This window comes from Pinus tabuliformis, chromosome 1_2 (genome assembly GCF_031772625.1).
Source record: "Pinus tabuliformis cultivar Carrire ecotype Pingquan chromosome 1_2, CPIR1, whole genome shotgun sequence".
Classification (NCBI taxonomy): Eukaryota; Viridiplantae; Streptophyta; class Pinopsida; order Pinales; family Pinaceae; genus Pinus; species Pinus tabuliformis.
The window spans coordinates 1188484471-1188509208 of NC_142298.1; the positions used below are offsets into that span (position 1 = coordinate 1188484471).

A 24738-nucleotide genomic window follows, 5' to 3' on the forward strand; every position below is an offset into this window, starting at 1 on the left:
GCCCCCCTTTGTTGTGCCGATTGTGTAGCAGGGGGGGTCACAGGGGGTTTGAGGTGTACCCGTAACCCCACTTTATGGGGTCTGGGGCAGCACCCCGGAAAATTTTGGTTTTGGAACCTATGTTAGGTTGGGCGGACCCACCTATGGTTTTGTGCATGATTTTAGCACATGTTTTTTGGACGAGATGGTTTTCAGTCCATGGTTTTGGACGCGATGGTTTTTCGGTCCATGGTATTGGATGCTTCAACATGTATAAATATGTATTATAATATTGAAAGGAATATAATGAAAAAATCAAGCTGGTAGGCCCGGTTTTGGGATCTAGCGGAAAATCTTTGTGTATATGTGTTTTATGTTTTATGCTCTCGCATTGTTTATTTTCTATGTTTTAGAATCCGTATGCAGGTAATTTCTGTATGGGGTTAAAACCTACAAGTCACAATCAATATTTTACATATATTGAGCAAGCTAGAGTAGATATTTTTGGGACTGATCTTGTACCATGTGCCATGAATTATTTTTAGTTCCCATGTTCCATAGGTCTTCAACATATTAGCTTGTCATCCTCTACAAACAATATACCTCTAGTTCCAAGGAAAGGACCAATAAGAGAAGTGCTTGAAAGTATTGTGGGTAGTCCAAAACCTAAATTGGTTGACACAACATGCTTCATAGACAAGATCTGTACCTTGATTTGGAAAAATATATTTAAGTGATTTACCAAGAAAGATATCCAAGAGGATCTAGAGTGTAGGGAGTTATTGTTATGAAACCAGCTCAAGAAAAGATAGAAAAGATAGATCAACGCCTTAGAATTCAGCCTCTTCGAGGGGGAAACCTCCTTTACATTACATAAATGAGCAATTCTTGGATGATTCAAATGACAAAACCTCCTTTCTATATATAGGAGTCTAAGGAGTCACAATATAATCCAGCCGACCTAACAATAATAATATAAAGCCACAAAAATAACAATAGAGGGATTCTATGGGGCACAGAAATAACAATATGGGGGTAATAGGGGCACAACAATATAAATAAGGGGTATAACTACAATAGTAATGGGGTAATCACTAGTATTATAGGGACCCAACATGCCCCTCTCCTTCAAAAAAGTGTTGTCCTCAACGCTTGAGTAGTTCTGGATACTTCTGCATAAAATTCTCATCCTCCCATGTGGAATCTTCAGCGGATAAGTTCTTCCACTTGATAAGATACTCTGAAATTGATCGATTTCGTAGCTGTCGAGTTCTTGTTTCTGTGACTGCTTCCGGTTCCAATATAATTTTTCCTTCCTCGTCAAGTTCTGGCAATATTGTTTGAATTGGGAGCTTGTCGCCTATAACCTTCTTTAAACATGAAACATGGAAAACTGGGTGCAATCGAGAAGCTGCAGGAAGCTCCAATTTGTATGCCATAGTACCAATCTTTTGCAACACCTTGTACGGACCATAATACTTTGGTGATAATTTATTATCCTTCTTAGCTTGCTTTAGGGACATTTGCTTATATGGTTGTAGCCGTAGGAATACCCAATCACCTACATCAAAACTTCTTTCACTGCGATGTTGATCTGCCTGTTGTTTCATTCTATTTTGTGCCAACACGAGGTTATCCTTTAAGAGTTGGAGGACTTGTTGTTGATGTTCGATGTGATGTTCCACTGCCTGAACCTTAGAATTTTCTCTTAAATATGATGTGATGGATGGTGGTTGATACCCATAAAGTGCCATAAATGGGGTCATTTTTGTTGCTGTATGGAAGGAAGTGTTATACCACCATTCAGCCAGAGGCAACCATTTGACCCATTGTGTCTGTTTATCAGATACAAAGCAACGAAGATATCCTTCCAAACATTTGTTTACTATCTCAGTTTGCCCATCAGATTGAGGATGATAAGATGAGCTATGAGCTAACTGAGTACCAAGACAAGAAAATAATTCTGTCCAAAAATTTCCAGTGAAAATGGGATCTCTGTCACTTACAATAATCTTTGGGTTTCCATGTAGCTTTTGAACTGTTTCCATAAATGCAGTAGAAACTGTACTGGCTTTAAATGGATGTGATAATGCACAAAAGTGTGCATACTTGGTAAGTCTGTCAACTACCACCATGATGACACTCTTTCCCTCAGACTTGGGTAAACCTGTGATAAAATCCATTGAAACCTCCTCCCAACGTTGGCTTGGAATGGATAAAGGTTGTAATAGACCCGGTGTCTTAATTGTTTCAACTTTATTTTGTTGGCAAACCAAACATTCCGCCACAAACTTTTGAATATCTGATTTAAGGCCATCCCAAAAAAATTCCTTCTTAACCCTGTGGTAAGTTTTTAAAAATCCTGAGTGCCCTCCTAAGGGAGAAGTGTGCAATTCCATAAGAATCTTTTGTTTTAGCTGGGAATTCTTACAGAGGTATAAGCGATCTTTGTACCATAACGAATCATTTTGCCAGCTAAATGTATCAGAAGTACTGGAATCTTGTTGTAGCTTTCGAATAAGTGCCCACACTTCTTCGTCATTCTTCCATTCCTCCCTTGCTTCGTTTATCCAATCTGGTTGGATAATAGAAATGGCACACAACAATGCTTCCACATCCTCATCCTTTCTTGAGAGTGCATCTGCCACCACATTTTGCTTCCCTTTTTTGTAGATGATTTCAAAGTCATAACCCAACATCTTTGTGACCCACTTTTGTTGCTCTTCAGAGGATAATCTTTGTTCTAAAAAGTATTTAAGGCTATCATGATCCGTTTTTACCTTGAAGTGTCTTCCCATTAGGTAGGGTCGCCATTTCTTAAGTGCATGGAGTATTGCCAACATTTCCTTCTCATAAATAGCTTTGCTTAAAAACTTTCCCTTGATTGGACGACTTTCAAAAGCAATGGGTCTTTCATCTTGCATTAGAACAACACCAATTCCATTTCCTGAAGCATCACATTCCACAATAAAGGTTTTTGTGAAGTCCGGTGTAGCTAAGACCGGTGCTTGGCACATTGCCTCTTTAAGATGTTCAAAGGCCTTTGTTGCTTCCGGAGTCCATGAAAATGAATCTTTCTTCAATAATGTTGTTAGAGGTGCTGCTATTCTCCCATAATTCTTAACAAACTTGCGATAATACCCTGTCAACCCAAGAAATCCTCGCAGATGCTTTATGGATGTGGGGATTTTCCATTCCTTAATGGCTTTAATTTTGCTAGGGTCTACCTTAACTCCTTCATGAGATACAATATGACCCAAATATTCCACCTCCTGGACTCCAAAGAAACATTTGGATCTTTTTGCATATAATTGTTTCTCCTCCAATAGTTGTAGCACCCTGTCAACATGTTCAACATGATCCTTCCAAGACTTGCTGTAGATTAGTATATCATCAAAAAATACTAACACAAATTTTCTAAGGAATGGTTTGAAAATTGAATTCATCAAACCTTGAAATGTTGAAGGTGCATTGGTAAGGCCAAAAGGCATGACCAAAAATTCATAATGACCCTCATGAGTTCTAAATGCTGTTTTCGGAATGTCTTCAATCTTCATTCTGATTTGATGATATCCCGAACGAAGATCCAACTTGGTGAAGTAAATTGATCCATGCAATTCATCCAGTAATTCATCAATGACAGGAATGGGGAACTTATCTTTAATAGTGAGCTTGTTGAGCTCCCTATAATCTGGACACATGCGCCATGATCCATCCTTCTTGTGCACCAATACTACTGGAGCTGAGAAAGAACTTTGACTCGGTTGAATTATACCAGCCTCTAGCATTTCTGCAACCATACGTTCAATTTCACTTTTTTGGACATAGGGATATCTGTACGGCCTGATGTTTGGAGGAACACTTCCTGGAATCAGATGAATAGCATGATCATGATCACGCATAGGTGGGAGACCTTTGGGAGTCTCAAATACCTTGGAATGATTGTCCAGGACTTTTTGGAGATCTGGAGAAATAGATGATTCCAATGTGGAAACATCTAGCGAACATAATTGTGCAATTACACCTCTTTGCTCCTTTTTTAGAAGCTTTGTCATGCCATTAGAGCTGATTATCTTTCCTGGTTTCCCTGCAATACCCCTTAATTCAACTTCCTTTCCTTCCGTAGAAAATTTGATGAAAAGTTCTTGAAAATTAAAAGCTATTGTACCCAAGGATTGTAGCCATTGGACTCCTAGTACAACATCAGCACCTCCCATTGGAATGGAAAGCATTGGGCTAGTCAATACATATTCTCCCATGGATAGCTTGATATTATGGCACTTTCCAGAGCAATTTATTGTTCCTCCATTTGCAATCATCACTTGACACTCTGGTGCTGGATATAGGAAGCAATTCAATTCTTTTGCTACCCTACAATGAATAAAATTGTGGGTGCTTCCTGAATCAATCAACACTATTACCTTTTTCTTCTTGATTTGTCCTTCTATCTTGATGGTTTGAGGAGTGGTAATTCCCGCCAATGCATTACAAGATATGGTCGGATTTATTTGTTCTTCATCTAGGCTTTGTTCCTGGAGTATATCCTCTTCTTTTGACCTTTCTTGCTCCTTTTCTTCTTCCTCTTCACAATCTATGTAGAATAATTTCTTCTCAGCACACTTATGACCTTTTGTGTATTTGCTATCACAACTGTAACAAAGCCCTTTTGCTCTTTTTTCTTCCAATTGTTGTGGTGTCAACCTTGTAGGTTGTGGAAGACTAGGGGCAACAACACTTCCGTCTTTATAGTTGTGAGTGGTATGCTTCCTAGTTGCCATAATTTTGCTTTCCATTTTTCTTGCTAACCTGAATGCCTTCTCTAATGAATCAGGTTCCCAAAGGCGAACATCATGTTGGATATTATCCTTTAAAGACCCTATGAACACATCAATCCTATGCTCCTCTGGAATATCTTTTACCCTTATGTTCAATTTTTGGAACTCCTCAATGTGCTCCATTATTGAACCCTTTTGTTTGAGACTTATCAATTGGCTAAAAAAAGTGTTGCTTTTTGTATCCTCATAATGTGCTATCAATTCTTCCGTAAAAATTGCCCAAGTGATAAATTGTTTACGAGAACAAAGCCATTGATACCATACAAACTGATTTGGTTCCAAATATACAGTTGCCATACGTACCTTTTGTGTGTTTTGCACATTATTGAGATCGAAGAATTGCTCCATCTGTAATATCCATGTGGCGGGATCCTTGCCATCAAACTTCCTCATATCGATTTTTGGAATATGGTGATTCTTCGATCCAACATTAGCGTCTATGGAATCATGATTAACATTTCTTTTGTTCTCATCATGAGTTTCCTTTACTACCTTTTCACCATTAGTAAGTATTTCTTGTAGAAAATTTGTCAAATCTGTCTTCAAATCTTCCATGCCTGTCTTCAAATTTGTGTTCAAATCCATCTTCAAATTGTCCATCTTAGCTTCCACACCATTTATCTTAGCTTCTGTTAACTTTTGTGAGCGTGACATTTGTTGCACTTGTTCTTGTAATTTTGATATATCATGTAGCATTTCTTCCTCTTCTTCATGAGTCATGCTAGAGCTTTCAGGTTCCTTACTAGGTGTTTGCATTTTCTTTCCTCGGGGCATCAGTTACCGATAATAATGCTTTACTATGCCCTTTGAATTCCGTTAAACCAAGCTTACACAAAAATTTAAAAAAAAAACTACACACCTTTTTTCACTTTATAGAAGCCTGATATTGAATCTGATGTATCTCTGTAATTTCAGATCATCCAGTTCTGAAATTGTGACCTGTAGTAGCCTTTGTGTCCTCTTTCCAATGCCACAAGTCTGACCCAAATTGGATTCTCCAAGGAAGAGTTATGTGAAATCTCCCACAGTGACTTTCTTTTAGACTAGTTTAGTAGAGCGAACTTGTATGACGTGCCACGAGTCACTGTTTCAACCTTTGGATCTGAAACACATATACAAGAAACTACAGTCCGTCCTCTTTCTGTACCTTCTTACGAAATTTCAATCCGATCCCCAGAGAGAAAGTTATGACGATTTTCCCCAGGTCACCTGTTTTGAATGTAATTCAGGAGTCTGCAAAAAGACCAACTTCCTCAGATCATATCTCCGCAAATATCGCGCGAAAAGCTCTGAAATTCGGACCCAAGGTTCAACGTGATTTCTTCTCAAATGGGTTTTTTTGCGACTTCTGAAACGTCACAGAAAAAAAAGTTATAGCGAAAATTCCACGATGACCTGTTTGGAGCAGCGAAACCCTAGAATCCAAAGCTCTGATACCAAATGTTATGAAACCAGCTCAAGAAAAGATAGAAAAGATAGATCAACGCCTTAGAATTCAGCCTCTTCGAGGGGGCAACCTCCTTTACATTACATAAATGAACAATTCTTGGATGATTCAAATGAAAAACCTCCTTTCTATATATAGGAGTCTAAGGAGTCACAATATAATCCAGCCGACCTAACAATAATAATATAAAGCCACAAAAATAACAATAGAGGGATTCTATGGGGCACAAAAATAACAATATGGGGGTAATAGGGGCACAACAATATAAATAAGGGGTATAACTACAATAGTAATGGGGTAATCACTGGTATTATAGGGACCCAACAGTTATACATCAATATTAAGAGATCTAGATTCCATAGAGTTGCTTGTCAATATCTAGTATTACCTTGTGTAGAAACCATTGGATGGATATTACAACATATTGACTCATAAAGAATGGTCACTAAAAGTGAAAAGAGATAAGATCTTGCCACATATTTGGCCCATGATATACACTTATACTACAAGCTTCCTAAACCAGAAGAATATCTCAACTCAATATTCTACGACAATTTTGAGCATTCCAGGAAGCAATCCATGAAAGACATTCTTAAGACTTGGTGGCAAGAACCAAGCAAATTTTTGCCAAAAGTCTGATGGCATATAGAGAACCAAGTCATTAAAGAAAGTGCAACAATATTTAATGGCTATTTGTTTCAGGTTGTATGGATGCTAGAACACATAATTTTTTGAGGAAGGATGGATCCATATGGTACACCCATGCGCAACCAAGGTAACCATATTTATTTTGTCGGATATGTTTACTAAAAAATTACAGAAGTTTGTTACAAAGGGGAATCATATATCATAATGGGAACAAATTTAATTCTATATGTATGCATATCTACTAGATGGCACCAAGCATGAGTTCCTAGCCCTAGAGTGGAAGTGCACTTATACCAAGGAAATCCCTCTAACAGGTGTTTACTACAAAATAATTTAGGAAACAAGTTACAAGGTAGTATATACGAGGGTAATAGAATTCTTTATTGTAGCATTATATCAGTTCATTTTTGGCATTGTAGCACCTTGCATGATGAACCAAGACAAGGGTGCTATGGCAGATATCACGTATTCGTTGGCATCACCACAAGGCACATTCATCAGAGTCTACGAAGCATATAAAATTCTACATATTATGTCATTTTTCATCACGGATAAGGTTGTTATACGAGAGGTTAGATATTACTTGGCTACAGGATTATCTGGGTCATTACATAGGTTGAAGAAGTCTCTATGGCCCATCTTACCTCTTCAAATAGGATCATATAGCTATAAGAACTTGAAGGTAGTGGAGGAAGACATTTTCAAACTGGAATGCCTAAGCTTCGGTGAGATGGGGTACTGGCGGTATGATCCCAAAGGTATATGAAAGCAACATTGTACAAAGTTTAGATATACATGAAAATATAGCTCGAATTATTGGAAGGAAGAGGAAAATATCAAGAATCATTATAATGTATCCAGAGCAGTTTGATCGAATGAAGAATTAGGCCCTTCAAACGAATTGATTGTTCCAGAGGAGCCAGAGGGAGGAATCCATGTCGAGATAAACACTTAAGATAATGCAGAAGTGAAAAGAAAGCAAGAGCCACTAGCCATCAAAGAAAGAAGCAAGAAATTAAAAGCAGATGAAGACACCGAAGGGGAAATTAAAGAAGAAAAGAGAAGGAAAGAGCGTGAATAGGCCAAGAGGAAGAAGTAGGAAGAGGAGCAGAGACATAAGGGAAGCAAGAAAAGGCTAGGCAAGAATATATTAAAAAGGAGAAAGAAGATTTGAATAAAAGGAAGTAAGATGAAGTAGAATGGGGTGGAGAACGAAAAATATATTGCAGCTAGAGGAAGAAAGAGGAAAGAAACTATAAGAAGAGGAATTAGAAAAGAAATTGGAGGAAGAGTTCATTATCCAAGAGTTAGAAGAAGAACAAACAGAGGAGAATAAAATAGCAGGAATTGAGCCAATTATAACTACTTTGAATTCAGGCCTCTGACTCTTTTAACAGGTGGGCATATTCCTCTAGATGAATTAGGTATCCTACCTCTAGGAGAAGAGATAAGTATGGACATCTCTAACTTCAGATTTAATAAAATTAAGGATAAAATCATTCAAGAAAGGAGGAATTACTTTCCAAATGAGCCTGATCAACTAATATCTATTCACGTGGAAATATTCATTGCTTTGAATACAAGACCAATCCAAAGGTAATTTTTTCGGTAGGTGAAACTTTTACGGTGGCCACAAAAAATAACATTGATTATCTTACTCATCATAATAATCAATTGAAGAAAGAAATTGATGAAGCAAAGCAAATGATTAAGCAACTACCCATTGAAAATTAGGGAGTGTCTTCCACAAGTTCTAGTAAAGAAGGGATACAGTCAACAATACTTGATGAACTCAAACAACTAGAAGACATGCTGAACTAGGTCTATGAATATTTGATGACATTACATGAATCGATGACACCTTTGTATGAAATCCAAAAAGAACTAGAGTAAAAGTTGAGGATTGGAAGATTAACCCACATGGCTATAGATATGATCCTTGAATGGAGTGCCAAATACCTAAATGCACCAAAAATTTTGGCGAGGAAAGGAAGACTTGGAGATGAGATGAATAAGGTAGAGGTCAAAATACAAGTGCAAGATTATGATCAACTCAATGCCCACATAGCAAACATTATGTCATCTTACATGAAATTACACTTCGGATTGGAATCTTTGGTTTGAGTGCTAGGAATAGAGATGAGCTAAATGAATTTTTGAATGGCATAAGACATGCAACTATTCAAGAGGATTTGGAAGTGATAAATTAGGAATTTGTTCTATAGTATGTCGCCAAGACAGTCAAGATACACATGAAGTTGACTATGTTGTGGAACAATGAACAAGTGGGATCTAGAATGATATTTCTCGATGCCTTAGAGGGCAGGATTAGGTACGAGTCAGAGCTACCACAAAAGTTCAAAGACTTATCAACATAGTATAAATATTGGTACCAATATGTTGCAAAGGAGCTTCATGTCATTATGCCAAAATTAGAATACCCCAAATTCTTTCATAAAATATGTATATTTTAATTTTAGCCACAATTTTGTAACATGCGCTAAATTTTGTAATTAGAAAAATAGAAAGACATAAGATGAAAAGTCATGTAGAAGTTGAAAAGTCACCAACAAGTTCAAAGGTCACGAGGGAGGTCAAGAATCACACGTAAGGTGAAAGGTCACCTAATTTGTTATATATAGACCCTCATGGCTCAAGAAAAAGACTTTTATCTTTGGATTCTCTTGTTAGGATAGGAGAGATAGATAGTTCTTTGAGAAGCAAGTTATTGCTTCTTTGTTCCACTATTGGAACAAGTGAAATGTTTATGTAATGGTGCATCTTGATACTTCTGCATAATCATAAGAAGCTCATAGATTCGAACAACCTTTTCTTGCATGTATTGAACTTATTGTAAGAGTATTCTTGTAATGGTTATGATATATGTCTGTGCTTAAATGTATTAAAGGAATGAATTATTTCGTTATTTGTAGTACAAATCTTAATAAAAATGTATGCCCTTTTTCTTTCATGATCGTGCTTGATTCAAACATATTTTCTAATTATGTAATTTTTCTTTCTTCACGTGTTTTTATTAGAGTAGTACTAATATTCTTCTAGTAGAGGTTCATGTTATTTTTTTGTTGTTGGAAGTATCTCATGCATATTATATTTGTACATTTCACAAAGCTAACCAACTTTAGGTTTTGAATGTATTTGTGTTTTCTCTCATATGTGACTGAATTTTTCTAAGGCAAATCATAAATTCAACCAAATGGCAGTGGGCCATCGGGATGAGACTCCCAGTCCGAGCAGTATAGAGTCTAATGGAGAGTGTATACCGAGGACATCCCTGGTTGTTAGAAAATTTTCTGGTATAGTCAATAGAAATTACTAATGATGTTATTGCAACATTAGATCATCAACACATCATTTCATCATTTCATGAAGAAAAAACCACAAATTTATGTGGAGGTCCTTTTTATTTAAAAAAAAAATCAAAGAGATTTGTTGAACCCTTAACATTACAAGAGACCAAAGTGTAAAATAGTGAAACTACTTAAATTTTTTAGCCATAATAATTTCTTATTAAAAAGTGATTATTTTCTTTACTTTCAATCACCTCCTTGTATTGAAATATTTTATTATGTTCAATATTTAAATACTTTTTATTTTTACACCTTTTATATCACTGAAATATATTAGTTAACATGCATATATTGAAATATTTTAGAAAAATATAAGAATTTTACAATTTCAATTTTTTTAAATTGCTTTATTCCGATAAACTTGATATAAAATTATGTTATTGAAATCAAACTATTTTATTTATGTTTGAGAGTGAGAGAAATATTTTTAATCATATTTTTTTAATATTAAATTATTAAATATTACATAAATATTATTATTGTTTCTAGTATTTTTAATTAAAACTATATATATATATATATATATATATATATATATATATATATATATATCTATATATATATATATATATATATATATATATATATATTAGGTTTTAACCCCGTACAGAAATTACCTGCATACGAAATATAAAACACAGAAAATAAACAATGCAAGAGCATAACACATAAAACACATATACAGAGAGATTTTCCCCTCGATCCCAAAACGGGGACTACTAGCTTGATTTTTTCATTATGTTCCTTTCAATATTACAATACATATTTATATATGCTGAAGCATCCAATACCATGGACTGAAAACCATCGCGTCCAAAACCATGGACCAAAAACCATCGCGTCCCAAACCATGTGCGAAAAACATGCACAAAACCATCGGTAGGTCCACCCAACCTAATATAGGGTCCAAAAAACAAAATTTTCTGGGGCACTGCCCTCGACCCCATAGAGGGGGTTACTTGCACCCCTCAAACCCCCCTGTGAACCCCCTGCTACGCAATCGATGCAACGAAGGGGGGGCTTCGCCCTCCCTCTAACCCCCTGGTTAACTACGTGGGCTAGTCGTGGAAAGAATATAACACAACCCAACATTCTCCCACTTGTGGTTTTATTTCCACAGGGGGCCACAAGAGAGCTTAGTCATTTATCCAGTGCTGCAACGCCCATTGTTTCTCTACACCAAGAGAACTTCTCAGAGCTCACAGATTTTTTCAATGCATCTGCAGTATTCTTCAAAGTCTCCACCTTTACCAGCAACACCTTTTTGTCTTCTATCATATCCCGCACAAAGTGATACTGAACATCAATGTGCTTTGTCTTTGAAAGATATGCAGGGTTCTTTGCCAAGAAAATTGCACTTTGGCTGTCACAGTCTATCCTTATAGCTCCCTGTACTAACCCCATACTTGAAAACAATCTCTGCAACCAAACTGCTTCCTTGCTTGCATGAGTGGCTGCCATGTATTCTGCTTCTATAGTTGATAGTGCCACTACAAATCGTTTCTTACTCATCCAACTGACTGCATTTCCAAATAGGTTAAACACATACCAACTTGTAGATCTTCTTTGATCCAGATCTCCAGCCGAGTCTGCATCAACAAAGCCATGAATATCCAACACTCTGTCAAATCATGGTCTTCCTTGGTAGCACAAACCATAATCACTAGTGCCACGCAAATACCTGAAAACCCACTTCACTGTTGTCTAGTGCTCCTTCCCTGGGCTTGACATAAACCTGCTTAATACTCCCATTGCATGTGAAATTTTTGGTCTAGTACAGACCATTGCATACATCAGGCTATCGATTGCATTTGAATATGGAACACGACACATGTCTCCTTCCTCTTCTTGTGTCTTGGGACACTGTTCAGCAGATAACCTCACACCTACAGGAATAGGAAACTTCACTGGTTTACTATCCTGCATATTAAACCTCTGCAGTATTGTCTCGACATACTTCCTCTGGTTTAACCAGAGCTTCCTCTTTTCCTGGTCTCTTTTAATTTCTATACCCAAAATATAGTTTGCAGCACCAAGATCTTTCATATCGAATTTGGAGGACATTTGGGTTTTCAAATCCTGGATAATTTCTTTTTCATTTCGAACCAGCAACATATCATCCACATACAAGACCCGATAAATAACACGGTCACCAATTAATTTAAAATACACACAGTGATCTGCTTTGCTTCTGGTGAAGCCAAGTCCCCGTATAAATGTATCAAATTTCTGATACCGCATCCTTGGTGGCTGTTTTAACCCATACAGAGACTTCTTTAATTTGCAGACCATTTGTTTCTTACCCTTCACTGCAAAACCTTCAGGTTGCTTCATGTAGATCTCCTTTTCTAGATCCCCATGAAGAAATGTTGTCTTCACATCCATCTCTTCTACCTCAAAATCAAAAGCAGCAACAACAGATAAAAGTAATCTAATAGAAGCTATCTTTGGCAACAGGAGAAAAAATATCACCAAAATCAATTCCTGGCACCTGGGAATAACCTTTTGCTACCAACCAAGCTTTGTATTTCTCCACCTTTCCTTCTGCATTTGTTTTATTCTTGAACACCCATTTGCTGCCAATGGGTTTCCTTCCAGTCGGCAACTCCACCAGATCCCAAGCCTCATTTTTGTGTAAAGATGCCATTTCATCAACCATGACCTCTTTCCAGAGTTTTCCATCCTCTGAATCTACTGCTTCCTTCACAGTTCTAGTATCATCATCAGTAACAAATAAAACAAAATTTGAACAGAAAGCAGATGGACTATACCTTTCTGGCTGCCTTCTTTCTCGAACTGATCTTCTCACACCCAGAGTTTGTGGCTCTTTGTCTTCTGATTCCTCCTCTGCTGTAGAGTCTGATTCTTCCTCCTTTAGCTCAAACTCTATCTGCCCAGGTTCATTTTGTTGGACTTCATGTTTAATAACATCTTTTACCTCTCTGAACACCACATCTCGGTTGTGCATAACCTTCCTTGTTAATGGGTTCCAAAGCTTATAACCCTTTAAACCATCCTTATACCCAATAAAAATGCACTTTTCAGATTTACTATCCAACTTTGTTATTTTCTCCTTTGGAACATATACATATGCATCACATCCAAATACCCTTAGATGTGAAAGAGAGGGTTTCTTACCAGTCCATACCTCTTGTGGAGTCTTATCCTCCAACGCTGATGAAGGTGATCCATTGACCAGGTAACATGCAGTCTCCACCACCTCTGCCCAAAATTCTTGTCCTAACCCAACACCACTGAGCATGATTCTTGCCCTTTCCATCAACGTCTTGTTCATTATTTCTACAACTCCATTTTTCTGAGGTGTATATGGAGTAGTCTTCTGTCGTGCTATACCACACTTCTTACAGAATTCTTCAATTTCCTTACTGCAAAACTCTTCACCGTTATCTGTCCTCAGCACCTTTATCTTCTTCTTTGTCTGGTTTCCACCAGAGCCTTAAATTCTTTAAACCTGTCAAAGACTTCAGGTTTCTTCTTAAGGAAATATATCCATGTATTCCTTGAGATGTCATCTATAAATCATACATAGTACACAGACTTACCCAGTGATGGAACCTTCACAGGTCCAAACACATCACTGTGCACAAGCTCTAATATGTTTCACCCTGTTACCACCCGAGGGGAAACTCACCCGATTCTGCTTCCCATATACACAATTTTCACATAAATCAAAATCTAGAGAGCTGTTACTCATACCTTCTACCATACCTTTACTATGAAGTATTCGAAGGCCCTTCTCTCCAATATGTCCAAGCCTTTTATGCCACAACATGGTCTTTTCTCCAGAGACCACTAGATTTTCTGCTCCACTTTCAGGAACCATGGAACTGTTGCACCCATCAACAACAGTGCTACCTTGTAGCTTGTACAAAGTTCCAATTCGAACTCCTCGCATCAATACCATTTCTCCACGAACCATCTTGCAAGTATCCTTCTCGAAGACTGTTTTTGCACTTGCATTATCTAGCTTTCTTACAGAAATCAGATTTCTGGCCAATGCAGGAATATGCAGAACGCCCAGAAGTGTTCTAACTCTTCCACCTTGCAACTTCAACTTTAATTTTCCGTGACCAATGATTCTAGCCTTCCTATCATCTCCTAAGAAGACATCGCCACTATCACATTTCTCATACTCACAGAACCACTCTCTATGGGGAGTGAAGTGAAAGGATGCACCTGAATCAGTGAACCATGCCTCATGATCTACATGTGTACTTGAAGAAGCCAAGTACACATCCCCACCTTCATTTGAGGTGGTTTTCGCCTCTGCAGAAGGAGAATCATCATATCCCTTTTCTTTGTCAGGAACTTTAGATTTACAGTCCCTTTTGTAGTGCCATTCCTTTCCGAATTTCCAGCACACCACCTTTACAGGTTTTTCTGGAGATTTAGATATCCCTCTAGATTTAGATCTCCCACTCGATGACTTACTTTTGTTTCTGCTTTGGGATCGTCCTCGTATAGACAACACATCACCATTCTGGCTCTCCATATTTTTTCGTCTCATCTCCTCCGTCAGCAAGGATGAACCTATCTCATCAAACTACAAGGTAGTTGCATTGCTACCTATTACAATAACCAGACTGTCCCACGAATCTGGTAGATAACACAACAAACTGATGCACTTATCTTCATCTGAAATTTTAATATCAACAGATAATAACTGACTTACCACAGTATTAAATGCGTTCAGATGCTCTGTCACCGAGTCTCCATCTTTCATCCTTAGGTTATACAGCTTTTTCCACAGGAACAGCTTATTCACCAGAGACTTAGATTGGTACAAAGTCCCTAACTTGTTCCACAAAGCCTTCGCTGTAGCTTCCCTGATAGATTCAACAATACTGAATCTGAGACACACAATGGTATTGTGCTCTTTGCCTTTCGATCCAACTTCTTCCATTCTTCATCGGACACTCCCGTTGGTTTAATACTCAGATCTACCGTGATCCATTGATCTTTATCCACCAGTAGATCCTCCATCTTAAGTTTCCACAACTCAAAACTCTAATCATTAAATTTCTTGATCTCTATCTTTTCACTGCTTGCCATCTTCTTTCATCACTATAATCGATCTCGTAGATCTCCCACTGAACAGGGTCTACCACAGGCCTGAGCGAAACCTCTCAGCAACAAAGGCATCCCCTTGAAGCCAAAACAGCTATGATACAAAATGTAGGTTGTAACCCCGTATAGAAATTACCTGCACACGAATTCTAAAACACAGAAAATAAACAAAGCGAGAGCATAACACATAAAACACATATACACAGAGATTTTCCTCTGGATCTCAAAACTGAGACTGCCAGCTTGATTTTTTCATTATGTTCTTTTCAATGTTACAATACATATTTATACATGTCGAAGCATCCAATACCATGGACCGAAAACCATAGCGTCCAAAACCATGTTCGAAAAACATGCACAAAACCATAGGTAGGTCCACCCAATCTAATATAGGGTCCAAAAAACAAAATTTCCTGGGGCGCTGCCCCAGACCCCATAGAGGGAATTACCTGCACCCTTCAAACCCCTTGTGACCCCCCCCGCTACATAATATGCGCAATGAAGGGGTGGCTCTGCTTGCCCTCAAACCCTCCGGTTAACTACGTGGATTAGTCGTGGAAAGAATATAACACAACCCAACATATATATAATTTAAATTATTGCATATTGTATTTATAGAATATTATTACTTTCTTAATAAAATATTTTATTTTATTTTAAAGGATACATTTATATTAGGTCTCTCCACAAAATGATAATAATAGTAATAATAATAATAAGTTAAAATAAAATTATAATTCAGTTAATTTTTATTATAGTTTAGCCCATTGGGGCACAATAGATCGTGATGCAATGTAGTGTTAAGTCATTCAAGGTCACTAGCTGTACTTAGGAAAAAACCCAGTCTCTTTAAGGGTTGGTGTGGCCTAGACTTGGTGGGATCGTCTGGTGATTTTGACAACTTAGATGCCCCTGGGTAGGGACAATTTGACACACACAAAAAATAAATAAATTGTATTTTAATTTTGACAATGTGAAATATATAAAGTGAATATTTTTGATACCTATTAATATTTATCCATTTAATTTATTGAGCGGAGAGACTCATTCTATAGTCATTCTACAATTGGATGTGAAGACAATGAGAAAGTATCTTTGTAGGTGTCACATGTACCTTTTAAAATAAAAATAAAATATTCTCTAAATAGAAACACAATTGTTGGCCATAATAAAAAAATGAAAAAAATATATTATTCATGTTTAATTAGTTATGGATATGACCTAATATAATTTCAAAAAATATGAGTAAAATGTTTAAACTTTATATTTTTCAAAAATACTTTAACACTTGATATTAATGTTGCATATATATATATATATATATATATTAAGGGCAATTTTTGAAGGATTTAGTATTTTTCTTATATATAGTATTGTAGGAGAATATTTTGGTTTGAAATTTCTTCCCTATAAAATGTAGGGGAATCTTGAATAAAAAAATATGTAATTTACTATTGAAATTGGTTATTTTTTATGAATATTATCTATTTAATCATATATTATCTAAAAAATAGGGGAATTTTTAACCAAATTGAGAAATATATATTTCTAGAAAATATTAAGAAAATAACACATTTGACAATTTTTGCCTCTAAAATTTCCCAAAACAAATGTTAAAAATAAATATTGTAATATTTATCAAATAAAATAAAATATAATATAATTTTTTTTGATATTAACTATATAACCTTTATAAATAAATATTGTATTCTGTATTAAATAAAATAAAATAAAATAATTTTTTTCAATATTAATTATATAATCTTTATAGTATTTAAAAATATAATTTAAATAATGAAAAATTACATACTGTTTTTTGCATTATAAAATAAATTTACACATGAAAGAAATTTGATCATTTTCAACTCAAGTTAAATCCACACTTAAAATAGATTTATATTGGTATTAAAATAATTAAATAAAAATTTTAAATATTAAAATAATTAAATAGAAATTGTAGAAATAATATTTAAACGAACGAGTGATATGGCAAACATTATTATTTTGTTACAGCATAAAGTTAAATAGAATTCTTTTTACAGTCCGGAGGGGTAGGAGCGTCACCGGTAAAACCGGATGAACATGACTGGCCAGGTTCGGGAACCCTGATCAAATTAAAGGAAGTGATAAGTGGGGCAGCTGATATCACTGTAAGTATTAAAATACTCCTATGTCATTGTTCATATCATTATTTTTTTCCCAACATCATTATATCATACGGTAGAAGTGGCCTTACTTTTTGTTCGTTGATATTCAGAAAGATTGGTGCCCAGACGCAAAAACAATTACTCAGAAAGCTCTCCATGGTGTGGGAGAGTTACACATACTGGCGACAGGATTTCTTGTGCTTGGAAGAATTATGGAGCGATTTGAAGCAATCTCATCTAATAAAAAGGAATGTCTGTGCCTATTTGAGCGGATGAATAACTTGATCCAAGAGGTTAAACGGCTTCGGGAGAAGCCTGGATTAAAGAAAGTGATGGAGGCTAAAATCAAGGAAGCAATAAAGTTGATAATTGACGCCTCTCTCGCTTGCTGTACTCAAATTGACAGGCCAAAATATAAAAAGTGAGTACTCAACACACATTAATGTTTTGACATTGTGTCTATGGATGCAGAATTCCCATCTCAATTCACGCACTCTTTTTAACGTTGTATTTATTGAGGAGTTGGAGTCTTTTTATCGAGTAACCCTGTAAGAACATAAATTTCTTAATGCAGGTTTTTCTCAACCACTGTGAATAAAAAAGAGCTGCAAGGATTTCAAACACGATTAACTGAACTGCATCGGAAAATTCAATTGGAAATGGAGTTTGTACTGCTCGATGTCCTGCTAAGAGTACCACCGTGTCCGCGAGCTAGTGAAGAATGTAAATTGTGATAACCCGTGAAAAATGTGTTTTTTTTTTAAACCTTTTTATTGTTTACTAGTTTTACAAATTTCTGATCCTTTAATTTTAATATTGTCTTGTAGTTTATAAAAGTTTGTGATTTTTTGTTTTCTCTTAAAACAGTTAGACAGGACAACGGAGTACAGATCAGAAAAGTTACTGAACAGCTGAAATGGGAAAGTGAGGAAAGGGCCGTAGCAGTTATTTTGTATGGTTTGGGCGGAATTGGAAAGACGGTCCTTGGTGATGCCGTGTATTGGAGCCTGTATCATGAAGAGGTGTTACCATTTAGGAACCATGAAGAGGTGTTACCATCTAGGAACCATGAAGAGGTGTTAAAGTACAAATATTCTTATGTTAGATTGTTTGACTCTATAGCTTCGGTTCCAGATATACCAAATCTGCAAACACAAATATTACAAGACTTGGGGTCACTACCGGAGATCCGAAGGTATGAAGATGGACAAAATGAAATTGGGAGCATCTTAGAGAAAGAGGTAGTTTTTATTTACATAGACAATGTTTTGTTTCCTGATAAGGTTGAACACGGCCTAGATGCAATTGACCAACTTCTCCCTTTGGCTACCAAGAAAGTAAAAAAATTGAGGCTCCTCATTACTACACGGGATAAAGGCGCAGCGGTTAAAGCGTGCAAGAGGCTCAGAATTAAAACAGAGTTATATCCTATTGAAACCCTCGAAGATACTAAGGCAATGCAGCTTGTCAAGGAAGAACTGAATGACGGGGAGGAGGATCTTGTCAACGAACAACTGAATGGCAGGGATGACAAACTAGATTCTAACCAAATAAACCAGATAGTCCAAATATGCGGAGGAATTCCGCGGGTTTTGAAAGAGGTAGCAGGCTATATACGATCTTCGCAAAACAGAGAAGAAGCACAAGAAAGGTATCATCAGGTGATTTCGGAGAGAGAAAATCACTGGAATGGTCGTGTTGGATGGAACACTATAGCTCGCTACGCCTTTGCACACGAACATCTTGACGAGGAGTTGAGAGACCCGTTTTTTGACATATGTTCATATTTTCAAGGATGGCACTGGGAAGAACTTTCAAAAATAGTGGGAGACTTTGAACTGAATAGCCTAGAAGATAGAGCGCTGGTCACCAAAGATGTGACAAGCATGACTGCGAAGGTACACATTGTCATCTTGGCAATTGGTATCCACAATAAGGGAAGAAGATTCAAATTCACCAGTGCAAGTGAATTTGAAGAGGTTTTAAATCCGACGAAAGATGAGGTACAGAAGCTCTTAAATTACAAATATATCATATATAGTTTTGTTTCTAAAATTGTCTATTTTGATTCTTATCACTGACTCGATAATATTTAATAATAATATAGGATCTTTGCGGCATCAAAGGCATCTGGTGGAATGACAACATCCATCGATCGGAAATACCCGCATCAAAACTAGATTTCATGTGTGGATCTTTAAGAGTTCTTGCACTTCAGAACTCAACAAAGGTTATTGGCCGATGCAACCGAACATTTGAAGAACTGTTTTTTTTCAGTGCGGAAATTTCCGACTTTCCTTTTGATCGGTCAAAGGTAAAGAAGTTGAGACATTCACGTTACACTCCGGACGATTTTCAAAATCTATGTCAGGCAAGTCTTCAAATATCTGCCCCGCTCATTTGTCTTCCCAATTTTCTTGGAATACCTAGAAATCTATATCTTGCGCAGTTTTTTTAGTTTTAATAATTCCATTTGCGTATGATTTTCACATATCAATAATTGCATAATTTGTAGATGCCCACCAAGGGAAAGCACAGCACAAATCAATTTCGTGGACCCCGGATTTAAAAAAACTACCCGATGGGTTTCGCAGCCTTTCCTCTAACATAATCGCTAGGCATCATTCTTCCTTCTGATCAATCACTTCAGTTTTCTCTCCCGGGTTCATCTACTGAGGACAGCATGGAGCGCAACGACGATATGCAGGAATAAATGGCGTGTATTGCATGTGGTGAACACATGGGGAGCAAAAGTAGGAGAAATGTAAGGGATTAAAAGAGGAAAAAATGAACAAAATGAAGATTATGCTTAATCTATGTTTCTTTTCCAGCACTTCGAAACCATGCTTATGCTTATGCTTAGTGTTTCTTTTCGAGCACTTCGAAAGTATGCTTATGCTTAGTGTTGCCTAGGTTAGTCATGATACGTCCTTTGCTTGATTTGGCGTATCACATGGAAAATGTTTTTGTTATTGATTTCTATTTAACTTTCGCCCTGGTGTTTGAGGATGAAAAGGAGAATAGTCCATGACTCAGCGAAAATGTATGTTTATATTTTTCTCACCAGACAGTTTGCAAGTTTCATAATAAATGCATTGATAGGGTCGAGTGATACTTGCATATAATCTATAGTTTCATTTTTATCTGTTGTGTTTTTTTTTGAAAAGCCCAAAATTCTGAAAGTAAATACGCTATAGATATCTATGTTAAATTTTACATAAATATTTTATGTGTAAATAAATTATTATTATTATTTATTTATTTATAATTACAATAGATAAATATGAAATTTAAAAAAATATTATAAGAGAAAGAATTGTAAAATTGGTATGTGGAAAACATAAGATGTTAAGGAAAGTGGGAAAGAGACATATCTTGAATTGGAACAATGGGTAGATTTCGATAAAGTAAATATTTAGGAAAAACTTTCCAAGGGCAATACCTATTAGTCGTGCAGCACTTAGTTTATTGAATGATAGTTTAACAACTAACATCCATCCCTCAAGGCAACATTAATCATTTCTATTTGTTTTATTTAGTAGTTATTGTTGTTTGGTATGTGGTTGTATATTTTCAACCTTTTTTCTCATCCCTTGGGTTGTCTTCATGCTTGAAGACTTATTATCTTCATATATAAAGGTCATTTGACTAATTTAATAAACTAAGGTATTTTACCTTATAGTATCTCGTAGCATCACTTGATTAAGTATAAAAATGCCAAGTATATTTAAGTGATGAACCAAACTCAATGGCAGGAATATATAGTTGCCACAACCCCATGATGGCAAGTGACCAAACTCTCTCTTAAGTGTCATTGCCCACTTTCCAAGCTAGTTGTTCCCGTATTGTGAGGAACTATAACACCATAACTTTTCCATATCTTCATTCATTCACAAGGCTTTTCATTTCTTTCCTAATCTAGCTGTGTAGAATATTTGGAGTGTATATTTTTGGACAAGGGGTCTTGAGTACAACCAATAACTTCTATCATATCTCTTTGATAAGTCTAGTTTAATTTCCATGGTATAAATCTTATTTACCTTAATGGAATGTAGCCCCACTTAAGAAATACCAATGGGATCATGTATTTTCCTCCACTCCAAAATCAAAACTATTTTTGCAGAAACAACATTTCAAAGCACAATGTGATAGTCAACACTTTAGTAATTATCTTGTAGGCACAATTAAAGAGTGAGATTGATCTTTGCTCCTAAAAAGACTCAAGCTTGTTAGATATATGATGACAATGGAAATAAAAATAGAATTGGAAGAACCCAAGACTTTTCTTAATAATATCACTTTTTCAACTACCCTCAATAAGTCATCACCTAAGGTGTCAAAATAACTAATATAAAATTTCATCATCCACTTTCTAGGACTCAAATTTTTGTGATTTCGAAAAGTTAACAAAATAACTAGTAGCTCCTCCTTAAACACTTCCCCGAATAACTTTTGGTTATCCTCCTTAAACAACAAACATGGGAAAAATAAAGCTATTTTGATAGTCTCAATGATATTTTATCTCACAGACTCCATGTAAATAGATTCAAGATGATGAACCCTAGCTCAACTAATTGCTTAGATCTTTAATCCACCTAACCTTCCACATTCTTTATTTTTGATATGGTGTTATAACTTTTGTGATATGTAGCAAATTGGTGAGAAAAAAACGTGTTCCCTATTTGATAAAACAAAGTATTCCATTCAATATGAACAACTTAAGTAACCACAGGTACAATTAGATTAAATATCATAACACCAATATTTTTACGTGGTTAAAACTCTCTAAGAGGGAAACAATGAACAATCCTAGCCAAGGTGGTCACTTGAGACAATTTTATTAATGCAAAATGAAAATTTATAAATAAGAAGTTTTCTTGCTATCAATCATCAAGAAATCATCCTTTGTTCTCTTTAATATAGATCTTAGAACAATCGAGTGTTAAGTCATAATCAATAATTATTATGTCTAGAACATATCGTGACCATTGAATTACAATGCAGCTAATATGTATTAAAGGAACACACTTCTATTTAAATACACATTAGACCAAATTGAACTTAATTAACTCTTAAGTGTTTAAATATCCTAACATTATTTTTTAATGACAACTTGGGATAGGATTGAAGGATTTACAAAGGTACATAATGGAAAAGGAAGTATTAGAGCCGATCTCTCATTAATGACAACTTCTTGAACTCCTAATGTAGATCGAAGATTGGAAAACTTTGCTTTTATAAGAGACTTTGTGAAAATGTTTGCAATTTGATCTTTTGTAGGGAAAAAGAGAATTTTAGGAACACGATCATGAAGGATCCTTTTGATGAAGTGCATTTGTATCTTAATGTGTTTTTTATTGTGATGCTAAATTGGATATTTGGTGAACTTGATGAAACTATTATTATCACACTACAGAGTGGTTGGATGCTCCTGTTAGAATCCAAACTCTAAAAGAATCTATCAAAACTACAAGGATTTTTAATTACATTAACCACTACCCGATACTCTATTTCTATTGAAGAAAGAGAAATATCTTGTATCTTCATACAATCTTGAGAGATAGGAGGGGAAATTGCTAGGGACTAATATTTGCAAGTGGGCTAATATTCCATGCTTTAAAAAAAAAAGATACACCAATTTCCATTTTTCTAATAATGAATTCGCCTATATTTTATAGTATAAAATTATTTTACCTTAAAAAGTGCCAATATTATATATTGTCTAATATAAAATAATTAGATATCTAAATATTTTTACAAAATTATCATAAAACATTTTAAAATTTGGGTATTAGGGACTAGTAAGTGTTGGCTTATTTGGGCCTGACCCAGGTTCGGAGTTGATTTAGCCAAACAAATCCCGGAACTGCTGGTCCTTTTGGCAATAGTTTGTGGAGCCCGCACTGAGGTCTCACCCGAAGTAGTATGGGAGGGTGCTAGAACCAGGTTTCCGCACCTTGGAGATGTTTGATTGGTTCAGGAGGTCTGCAGTTCGACCCTGCACGCACGTCGCTACGCGCACTTTCCCGTGCTTCGCAGCCTAAGATACTGCCTTCGCACAACCCTACTCAGGGGGGTCAAACGCTGTTATTACTCAAGTCCTTACTAATATTCCACTGTTAGTTGATTGTTTTAGCCTACTTGCGTGCTTTAAGTTATAATTAACAACATAAATCATTCATACAGGGGCGTGCAGTAAATAAATAGTATATTTGCAATTTATATCAAACATGCATTAATCCAAAAATGAATACACAAATTGATATCAAACTTCTCTTTATTAATCTCTTCTTCGGTTACAGACTTGACTCCACCTTGCGCACTCAGCGGTAGGGGTCCGCACATTCAACTGTGGACTACTAGGCCTCTGCGCACTCAGCTGTAGAGCCTTCTCCTACTCTATGACACAAAGACACCCTTAGTCACTTAGAATCTTTCTCTTCTTCTCTCTTTCTCCTTCACTATCTCTTACATTTAGAGCCTCGCTCTTTTTATACAATCCCATGGTCCGCGAACCATGGGTAGGTCGACATTACATTACAAAACTAGGGCGGACAACCCTATGACTCTAACATACTTCTGCGCCCACAATTCATGGAGTTTTACAACACCATTCGATCAAAACTTGGGCTTTGAGCCCCAAAACATGCCTTGGGGGGAGATTCCATGCCCAACAGGCCCCCAACACAAACATCATGATTCGCCCTTGAGTCACTCTATCAGTGTGATGACATTTGCACGGAGTCCCTCCAATTGTCCTCGAATTGTACTGAGGTTAGCAGCTCATTGAGCTACTGCTTGTTGAATTTGCTGCATCCATTGTTCTGAGACCTCTGTGTCTGAACTATTTCCATACATCTGTACCGGTATCTACTGCATATATTTATAGTCTCACGCTTTTGTCTGACTCCTCGGAGAACAAAGACTGTGCTTCTGCCGGTTAGTTAGATAGCTAGCCCACTCGTGTAGGGCTTCAAGCGGCCGCCATTCACTTTTCCTGGGAAGGGTTCTCCATTTAGTTTGACTAGCTGGACTGTGCCTCCGTCTGTGACCTTCTTAACCATGTACGGTCCCAGCCAATGCATTCTGAATTTTCCTGGAAATTTTTCAAACTTACTCTCATACATCAGCACTAAATCATTTACTTTGAAGGTGCGCAACTTAATATGGCGATCGTGCCAGGCCTTTTCACGCTGCTTTTATACCTGCTGATGAAAACCAGCCAG

At 36.3% G+C, this 24738-nt stretch overlaps 1 protein-coding gene across 1 annotated transcript in view; it reads left to right on the plus strand.

The window, feature by feature from the left end:
- LOC149210479 (uncharacterized) overlaps positions 1-20031 on the plus strand; it is a 72083-nt gene extending 52052 nt beyond the window's left edge. Inside the window, exons 2-6 of the mRNA XM_089394433.1 lie at positions 17408-17515; positions 17623-17933; positions 18087-18235; positions 18380-19515; positions 19620-20031. Coding sequence (XP_089250559.1) covers positions 17408-17515; positions 17623-17933; positions 18087-18235; positions 18380-19515; positions 19620-19970 — 2055 coding nt within the window. The 3' untranslated portion in view covers positions 19971-20031. The remainder of the gene's footprint in view (positions 1-17407; positions 17516-17622; positions 17934-18086; positions 18236-18379; positions 19516-19619) is intronic.
- Positions 20032-24738: the final 4707 nt, after the last annotated feature.